At 57.5% G+C, this 9,967-nt stretch overlaps 1 protein-coding gene and 1 pseudogene across 19 annotated transcripts in view; both read right to left on the bottom strand.

Moving 5' to 3' along the window:
- Window positions 1-226: 226 nt before the first annotated feature.
- BANP (BTG3 associated nuclear protein) overlaps window positions 227-9,967 on the bottom strand; it is a 127,524-nt gene continuing 117,783 nt past the window's right edge. For all 19 annotated transcript variants that reach the window (XM_038008163.2, XM_038008157.2, XM_038008158.2 and 16 more), the window contains 2 exons: window positions 4,784-4,927; window positions 227-409 (listed from right to left, as the gene is read on the bottom strand). In XM_038008163.2, coding sequence (XP_037864091.1) covers window positions 338-409; window positions 4,784-4,927 — 216 coding nt within the window. In that variant the 3' untranslated portion in view covers window positions 227-337. The remainder of the gene's footprint in view (window positions 410-4,783; window positions 4,928-9,967) is intronic.
- LOC140711724 (uncharacterized) lies at window positions 4,937-6,933 on the bottom strand (annotated as a pseudogene).

Raw genomic sequence — 9,967 nt, 5'->3', positions numbered from 1 at the left:
TAGCAAATTAAAAAAAGCTGTTTAAACAGAAAAATATCATAGTTCTTGATTTCCCGCGCATACGCGACGCTCTCCGCACTGTGCCTCCCCTCCGTCCTCCGACACCAACAGCGTGACTCAAACGAAAGGTCTCCGGCTGGGGGCGGCGGCGGCTGCTCTTTCAGTTGATAGGGCGCTCTTCCCCGCGGAGGCAGCAGCCTTCAGACGCACTTCAGCAGAATCCGTGCAGCCGCTGCCTGTGCTGAGGCCGAGAGAGCAGGGCGCATGGGGGCCGGGCCATGGGCGGAGCCAGCGAGGGGCTCCTGGTGCCGGGCGTTCCTGGAGCCGCGGGCACCGCTCACTGGATCTGGATGGCCCCGTGCTCGAGCTGCATCTCCGGCTGTAGCGTGGGCTGCAGGGCCTCGGCCGTCTGCAAAAGGGAGAAAGGAGGAACTTTCTAGGAAAATACCCAGCACTGCATGGCCAGGGGGTGTCATGAACAGCCAGCAACATTCAGGCAGAATCAGAAAGAGCACACAGGAGCGCGAAGGTGCCCTGACCACCCCAAGGCTCACCCGGCTTGGTACAGAACGCCTCTCTCCCAGCGGAAGGAAGTGCCCACAGGGCAGCTCCGGCCCATCCAGGCCCCGGCCCGCCCCCCACATGGCCTCGGCCACCCCGGCCGGTGTGGCAGCTGCTCCTGCCTCTCCACCCGGAACCCACCGCCTCACTGGGAAGTAACCCGAAAGTAGAGAACATCCTGGTCCTCCCTAAGATATTTCCCTGAAGCTTCAGGGACCATTTTGCCTTCCTATAAACACTGTCCCAACGTTTCAACAAAGGATTTTCGGGGCAGCTATGTTTCTTCCCTCAAAGTTAAATGTAAGGTCTGGTCAATGAGTTATAGATATTAAAAGGACTTAAGTACACAATCACAGCTTTATCTTAAAATGAGTTAAAGGCGGTTGGGTGCGGTGGCTCATGCCTATAATCCCAGGACTTTGGGAGGCTGAGGCGGGTGAATCACTTGAGGTCAGGAGTTCAAGACTAGCCTGGCCAATACAGTTAAACCTCATCTCTACAATAAATACAAAAATTAGCCAGGTGTGGTAGTGCACACCTGTAGTCCCAGCTGCTAGGGAAGCTGAGGCAGGAGAATCGCTTGAACCCAAGAGGCAGAGGCTGCAATGAGTTGAGATTGACCACTGCACTCCAGCCTGGGCAACAGAGCCAGACTCCGTCTCAAAAATAAATAAATAAATAAATAAAAGTAAAGGAAAAATATATAATCTTGGAATAAGTCACTCATCCTCCAGCTCAGCCACACAGAACATGCCCCAAGTGGAGGAGCTCACTCTAGGGCTTCCATGTACACTCCCAGAAGCTTCAGCTGGAGGGCACACAAACGAAGAGCCAGGAGAAGCCACGAGCCCACGGCCAACCCCACGGGAGGAAGACACCTGGTGACTTCTACTATAGTTAAGGTCCTGCTTCATTTTATTTTATTTTTTAAGAGATAGGGTCTTGCTCTGTTGCCCAGGCTGGAGTGCAGTGGTACAAACACAGCTCACAGCTGCCTCGACCTCATGGGCCCAAGTGATCCTCCCACCTCAGCCTCCCAAGTAGGTGGGACCACCAGTGCGCACCCCCATGCCTGGCTAAATTTTTTTGAGATGGAGTCTCACTCTGTCACCCAGGCTGGAGCACAGTGGTGCAATCTTGGCTCACCGCAACCTCCGCCTCCCAGGTTCAAGCGATTCTGCTGCCTCAGCCTCCCAAGCAGCTGGGATTACAGGCACCTGCCACCATGCCTGGCTTATTTTTGTATTTTTAGTAGAGATGGGGTTTCACCAGGTTGAGCAGGCTGGTCTCGAACTCCTGACCTCAGGTGATTGGCCTGCCTCAGCCTCCCAAAATGCTAGGATTACAGGCATGAGCCACTGTGCTTGGTCCCAGCTAATTTTTTTATGTTTTGTAGAGATGGGGGTCTCGCTACATTGCCCAGGCTGATCTTGAAGTCCTGGGCTCAAGCAACATCCCTGCCTCAGCCTCCCAAAGCACTGGGATTACAGGCATGAACCACCACATCTGGTCTAGGTTGTGCTTTTTCAAGACAAATGTCAAATGACACTCGATACACTGTTTCCTGGATGGAGGAAGAGCCTTCCAGGATAGGATGAGGGGTCAGTGCAGGGACTGTCTCCTGAGAGCCCGGCCACAGCTGGGAAGGCCTAATGGGAAGGGCGAGCCTGAGCTGGAATGGAGGAACCACACCAGGGCCCGGGGGTGGGTGGCTACAGGCCACAGGAGGCTGGGGTAGGGGGGGCCACTGCCTGGGATGCAACGCTCCTTCCCCTGGACAGCTGGAAAGGCAGCTAGGGACCAGGGTGGGTGAGGACAGTGGGGCACAGGTCTGGGCTGGCTGGGAGGGACTCACTTGCCCTCCAAGGATGGTGGCCAGACCCATGTTCCAGGCAGAGGCTGGTGGAGGCACTGCCCCTGCTACAGATGGTTCAGGGAGCCTATGACACCCGCAGGCCACCCTGCATTAAGACAAGTGTCTTCCCTGCAAATAGCACCCCCCTACCCTTCCAATCCACTGCTCCAGGGAACAGGCCCCACTCTCTACTTTGAGGATTGGCCACCCCCACAGGCCAGCGACCTGCCTTCCCTCCTAAGGGAACCCCATCTTCTCAGAGCCAGGCCCTCACAGCCGAGCCACAGGTTTTCCTAGAATTAGCTCATGTGTGTGACCCTGCTCTGACCAACGGAAGATGCCAGGCCATTCCCGAGCGTTGCTGGGGTAGGGGCTTCATGTGGATAAGGAGGCTCAACCAGAAACACGTCTCTGTTGGGTGCAGTCACGCCTGCAGGGTCACCATGAAGGCCTTCGGTCACTTCCCAGTGGGGCAGAGCTAGCCTGAGGACAAGCTGAGATGGTAAGGCAGAGAGCTGTGCAGCTGGTGACAAGCTACCGCACCCTGCAGCTGCCTGGCCTCGGATAGGCAAACCTGCTCACCACCAAGTCCAACCACACTGGGGTTTTCTGCAGGGAAAGCGGCCCGTTAAGCACACTGTCTTCCTTCGCTGTTACGACGGATCCTAATTAAATCATTCACCTGGGGCCTGCCAGGGAGAGCATGGTGACAGAGAAAGCTTACAGGAAGCTAGGGGTGTAAACACCAACCATGGGACACAGGTTTCTTCAATTGTGAAATCTGGAAATGACCAGAAACTTATAATGCAGCAGCAGCTCTCAGGCATGGCCCCCACATCTAGATTCCCAGGCGCGGACCTCACTGCCCTCCTGCAGCGCTCCTGTCTGGAACAGCACGAGGGGCCGCCAGGCGTCCTCAGCATGGGCTGACCACGCCTGGCTGTTCTTCACGGGCAGGTCAAGGTTCACACCACATAAAATAAGCGCTGCGCAACGAGTTTGCCTTCACCATCCCACCCACCCCCCACCTCCCGCCTGCCCATTCTGTGCCCATGACCCTCACGTGCTTCCAGCCCATCTCCAGTGGGGTCAGTGACAGTGTAGAACCAAACACCATGCAGAGTACAAGGCATGCCCGTGCGGGGGCCACCACACCCATGGGCACAGAGTACAGGGCGTGCCCGTGCGGGGGCCACCACACCCATAGGCACGGCAGGAAGGCTCAGGCTGGAGGAGGGGCCAAGCCTTCTACAGGACACGGGCCCTTAAACTCTGGGCCCACAGGTGCCGTGCTGTGAAGAAGATGTGACTGTCAGGTGAGCACTGACACCGTTGCGTGGCTGCTGTGGCTGAGGGGCTGCAGAACTGCCCAGCCGGGCGACCTGCACACCCTGGTGAGCGTGGGCTCTACTGAGCCCAATTCTTCGGCAAGCGCCTCCTGAGGAGGACTCCACTCCTCCTGAGGGCTGATGGGCACACCTACCCTCAGCAGCGCCTGGGGAGCAGGGAAAGGCTGCTCAGACATCTAGGATTTTAATTCTAAGCATTGAAGATGGATGGCATCAAGACACAGGTGGATCACCAGTGCTGGGTCCACAGGAAGGAGAGGAACAGACCCAGAGACAGCAGCCAGAATGTTCCCAAAGGGCTGGGCAGCAGTCAACCACCCAGCTGGAGGTAGAACAAGGAAAAGGTCCCGGTTGGGCACGTTCCCAAACCAGGTGGCACGGAGGCTGCGGGACCAAGCCTGCTCCGGGACACAGGGCCGCCTTCCGCCTCCTATGTTCAGAGCGAACAGCCCATGGCATCACGGGCTCTTGTCTGGGCCTCGGCCACCCTGGGGATGTCAGCACAGCCGCACCCTCAGGCGCTTCCGCCTGCGAGGTCTGGAGATGCTGGCCATGAGCCTACCAGGCCATCCACAGAGCACAGCAGACCTGCACTTTGTTTCGGCGGACGCCAGGGTCATGATGGCCCAAGGTGCTGGCTCTGCCCCAAGCTGAGGCCTTCGACAAGGGGCAGGGAGCTCTGGCGCTGACAGGGCCCGCATGCTCCCCAGCCCACAGGAAAGGGCTCCGTGGAGGGAGCACAGGGCAGAGCTTCACTTCTGCCCCTGAATTGACAAACATTTCCACAGGACAGTCTCCAGAATCAGTTGAAATTTAGAACTGGGGCAGGATCTACCTTCTCACCTTCACATTCATGGTGCGTGGGAGACGTGGAACCCTCAGATGGGCATCCGTGTCCGATCACATGCCCTCCGCACGGGAGGAGTCACGAGAAAGCCCTGGGGCCACGTGTGCCTGGTGGCAGCGGCAGGCGGCCGTGCCATCACTTCAGTGTCCCAGCGCGGGGCCCCAGACTCACCTGCGCCCCGGCTGTGTGGTCGCTCACTGGCGCCAGCTGCACGTACTGAACCTGGATGTCGCTGCCCTGGAGCGGCGATCCATCCACGCCCGCTGCCGCGGGGTCCGAGGAGGCCACGGCGATCAGCTGTGCGCCCTGCAGCACCTGGAGAGACACAGTCCCGTCAGTGGCATGGCCCACAACCCACGCGGCTCCGCAGACTGCACACCCTGAGCGGCAGGGACACGGCCTCAGGGCCACACCGAGGACTCTGTGGCACATCCTGTCTCCCCATCACTCTCGAGTCGCGTCAGATCCAGGGAGAGTGCCACTGAGTCTCTGCTGGATCTGTAACTCCCCCTCAAGCACCTACAGAGCGGACAAAAGGGGAAAAAAAAAAGCAAGGCAGAGCTTCCAGAGAGAGAGCAAAAGCCAATGCCACAGGGCCTCCTGGAAAAATCCCAACGGCAACCATGAAGAGCACAGGCTCCCAGAGCGCCAGTCAGGGCTCAGACCCAAGCCAGGACCATGAGGGAGGCTGAGACCCAAACCCTCCCCATTCCCAAGGCAGAGTCACCTCAAGGCCTCAGGGAGAGCAAAGGAGCTGCTAGTGGGCACTGAGAACTCAGGAGAAGCTCGCAGGAAAGGGAGGCCCAGTTCCAAGAGGGGCGGAAGTGACTCCTGGTGGCAGAGTCCCGCTGGCCCTCCCGACCTTGTACCGCCTCCCAGAGTGTGGGATAAGAATGAGGGACAGGTGAGGGGCCCCTGGGTGGGTTCTGGTGACCCTATCGCCTGTGAGCACCTACACCCACTTCCCACTCAATCCACCGGGTGCTCCAACAGTCAGGCAGGCAGCTCCGGGGTCAAGAGGGCCCAGGCAGGCAGGTGGGCGGCCCCAGCTCTGAGGCACTCAACATGGGCCGTGGGGTCTTCACTTGAGGCTGCGTCCCACTATGGGAGGGCCAGGAGACGCACCCCACAACTTCCACACAGAACCGCACTCTACGCACTGAGAGTCTCACTGGTGGCCCTGGGAAGAGCAGCAGCCCCTGTCCCAGGGCGCCCCACCCCACGGAGCCTGGCCACAGTGGCCCTCCCGTGGGACCTGCCCTGGATGACAGCAGCACTGCACAGAGCAAGCATGGCCCCTGCAAACACACTGCAGAGTCAGCCCCAGACCAGGGATTTCACCTACAAGTGCTTTAAAGACTAGACTTCACCTACATGTGCTTTTAAAAATAGTTACGTTTCTAAGCAAAGTTCACCTGCAATGCTAGAAGAGAAGCCTTTTAAAGACACAAAGTATAGTTTACTCTACACTGAGGCTAGCAAAGTACGGCGCCCAGATCAAACCTGCTGGCTGCTTTTGTACAGCTGTGAGCTGAGAATGGCTTTTAAATGATTTTTAATGACAGAAAAAAATGCAAAAAAAATTGTGTGCCACACGACAATTCTAGGAACCTCCATCTTCAGTGGGCATCTACAGGCCTGCAGGCCCGAGACCAGGTGTGCCCCCCAAAGCTGAAAACCCATCCCCTCTGTCCCTTTACAGACAAGCCTGGCAACCCTGCCAGCCACCACCTGCGAGCACACCAGCCTCGGGGGACCAGCCTCGGGGGATCAGCCTCAGGGTACCAGCCGAGCCAGCAGAATGAACCCAAGGAGCGTCAACCTTCTGCCTCGGGATTTTGTTCTCTCAAACAGATGCTATACTAGAAGGAATATGGCCAGAGTCAGAACGTCCTGCTGGACTGTGGGGTTTCTTTACCCGACGGTCCCTACTGCAGAGGCCTCTGAGTCCAGGTGTCGGACGCGGGCCCGGCGCGGTCCCGGGGATTAATTCATTGTGCAGCTGGCCCTTCAGCACCACAAGGGTTAGAGGCACTGACCCCTTGTGCAGCTGAAGTCACGTACAGCCTCTGACTCCCCAGAACTTAACTACTAATAGCCCGTTGACCAGTGGCCCTACCGAGAGCAGTCAGTGAGCAGGTATTTCATGTGCTGTGGTGCGTACCATCTACTGTATTCCTCTAATAGAGTAAGTGAGGAAAAATGTGGTATTCAGAAAGGCACAGGCAGGAGGAAATACGGCTGCTATTCATTAAGCAGAAGTGGGTCTTTATTAAGCGGAAGTGAATTGTCACCCAGGCCTTCATCCTCACTGTCCGCATGCTGACTGGGGCTGGGGGGAAGAGGAGGAACAGGAGGGGCTGGCCTTGCTCTCTCAGGGCAGCAGAGGCAGGAGAGAGAGAGGAGGTGGAAGAGGAGGCAGGCATGCTCAGTATAATTTTTATTGAAAAAAAATCCACGTATAAGTGGATCCTCATAGTTCAAACCCACATTGTTCAAGGGTGAACTGTAGTCTTCTTCCAAGGAACAAACGTTAGTCTTTTGGTGATGGACAGAAAGAGCAGAGCATTGTGAAGTACGTGCATTGACATCAGAACGCTGACAAAGGAGCTACTGGCCCTTGGGTCCAGGTGCCATTTACAGATGAGAAAGTGAGACCTGGGCAGGGGTAGGGGCAGTTTAGGGGCTGGACTTCCATCACACAGCAGGTGGGGGCAGAGGCCATACAGAAGCACCTGGGTTCCCGAGGTCCCACAGCGACAGCACGCCATTCGGAACCCAGCCTGACGACAAGCACACTGAGGTTTCTGGACGCTGTTTCACAGGACGGGGCAAGCCCACTGGAGCGCCATGCATCTGGGCCTGGGGCCGCAGCTGGGCTGGGTGCAGGGACAGGGTTAGGAGAGGGAGCAAGTCCCTATCAGCCGCAGAGACTGTGACTCAGACCATGAGGCTGGGGATGAGTGCCTAGGGAGGTGGAGCCCCTGGAGAGAGAACCTTCTTCCCGAGGAAGGAAGGGAGAGCAGACGTTCCTGCCAATGTGCAAACCCACCAGTAACTTTTCAGTGATGCCTGGGAATAGGCCGGGCAAGGCTGCACTTGGAAAGGGGGCAGGGGAGGAGCTCTGTACTCAGTTCCACCATGCACTAAGGCAGTCGCTCTGTCCTGGGTGGATCCACAGCCACCCACGTTCCTGCCCCAGACCTGGGCTGGTGCCCACTGGAGGAGGCAGCCAGCACCTGCACTGGTGGGCTCTTCTGTGAGGACCTACCAAACTGCATTTCCCACTCATCACAGCACAGGCCCCGAGAAAGTTCCAGAAAAAATATCCTCAGGGGCTGTCCCAGAGGTGTCTCAGGGCTGTGAATAAAGCAAGCTGCCTGAACCAGTGTTTCTCAACTATTCCTACCAGGCTGAGGCCTTGAAAACTCCTGACCTGCAGGAAACAGTCTGCCCGGCGCAGGGACTTGACTGGTAACTCCCAAGCGTCCACCTATCTGCCTGCCCTCCACGACAGCAGGGGGACCCTGGCGCAAGCCCAAGGTTCACGCCAACCAGGAGACCACCAGAAAAGCCAAGCCTTGGGCGAGCAGCAAAGGAGCACACGGCAAACCCGCGCCTCCTCCATCCCCAGCTCTCGGGAGCCTGTGCCACAGCCGGAGCTCTGCAGGGGCCACAGGTGGGACGAGTGCACGACGCTTTCCACTTCGGACACCTCTGTCGGACACCCAGCTCTAAACCACGTGTGAAAACGGAAACGAAGTGCGTGGCCACACGCAGAATGGTGCCACTCCAAGCACCTCCTCATCACATACGTGGCATGTCACAGACTGACGACAAGCAGGCAGACAACGGGGGGAGGGCACGTCTGTTGGGGATGGAGGGGGTACTGACACATTGGATGCTACAGGGAGGCCTCGAGCGACATGTAACTGTGGGAAAGCAAGGTTCAGCTGGGAACATTGCCAGGGTCCCCTCATCTCAGGGTGTAACCAGGCAGGAAGGACGGAGTGGGGAGTTTGACAGGTTGGGTGGAGACCTGGGGTTTACCCTGGGGTGGAGCAGGGCGAGGTCAGTGACACGGCGGAGGACCAGGACTGGGGCAGCTGGCCGTCCAGGGCAGGGATGGCTGGAGCATGGCAGGGTGAGTGCTGTGAGGCGCAGGGAGGGGCGGGCACTGGGGAGCAGCTCTGAATGGGAGCAGCAGCAGCTGACCCCTTAGATTTTGAAATACTGCCAAGGAAATATAGGACTCTGAAACTCTGGCATAAAATACCCACAAAGCATCTCAAATCAGGTTTGAGCAGTGGCAGTGCAACAAGTGCACTGGTGGGGCTGTCCTAGAGCCCCTCAGGACACAGCCCCTGGGTCCCGTCTTTGGCGGGGGGGCGGCGGCACACAGCAGGGCACAGGGTCACAGCCTGGTTCCAGCTCGAGTCTCCTCCCTGAGGGAGGCCCCGGCGCAGATGTGGTGTAGGTGGGAACCACCCAGCATTGGGCAAGACACCTGGGCGACATTGGCCGGGGGCTGAGAGGCCAAACAGCTGTGACGCCCCACACCCAGCCCAGCAACTCTGGCCCCCTCGGCCCCATGAGACCAGCCACACAGGCCAGTTGGCCACTCTACTGGCATCAAAGCAAAGAACACACTGAGTGGCAGGGGGCACAGAGCTGCAGAGGGTTAAAGGTCAGCGGTCTCAGCTTCCCCCACACAGCTAGGCCCTAGGACCCTGCCACGTGCTGTGTGCCCAACACCAATTAATAAAACAGTGAGTGTGCGTTCCTACAACTGGGTTTCCAGGCGAGTACAAAACTCAGCAGAGAATTTGCCTGGTACCTCCATCCAAAAATGTCTAGGTCGTTGTGGCAACGTGCCCCAGCCGACGGCTCTGACCTCTGACCTCTGACCCAGCCTCGCACAGCCACTGACAGCACCGCTGCCTCCCCTCCGCCCTGGAAGACCCTCAAGTCTCCCAAGGGAGTAAGAGGGAGCACCAGCACCACTGGGAGCGGCGTTTTGAAGGCTAATGGCAAAGACCCACACAGGCAACGTAGGCAAGGTTTGGCACCTTTCGGGGGGGAAAAACTGAACAAAATGATTCAATGTTTTGAGTTTTTCAAGAATCTATCAACAGAAATTTCTAGTTTCATCCTTGATCTATGGAGTAGGATCTTCTCATTTCTGCCTCAAAACTACATTTTTCCTGGCAATGTGGTTTTAGTTTACGTGAACACAGCTCAGCTGAAAATAAACACAATTTTAGGAAAAAGGAGCAGGAGGCACTTGTTTTTGGGAACAGAGGCCACAGTGTCAGAGACCGAGTCGAAGCTGGGTTCCTTTGAGCACCTCCTGGC

This window comes from Chlorocebus sabaeus, chromosome 5 (genome assembly GCF_047675955.1).
Source record: "Chlorocebus sabaeus isolate Y175 chromosome 5, mChlSab1.0.hap1, whole genome shotgun sequence".
In the NCBI taxonomy this organism is placed as follows: domain Eukaryota; kingdom Metazoa; phylum Chordata; class Mammalia; order Primates; family Cercopithecidae; genus Chlorocebus; species Chlorocebus sabaeus.
This window is presented reverse-complemented; position numbering and strand designations above follow the sequence as displayed.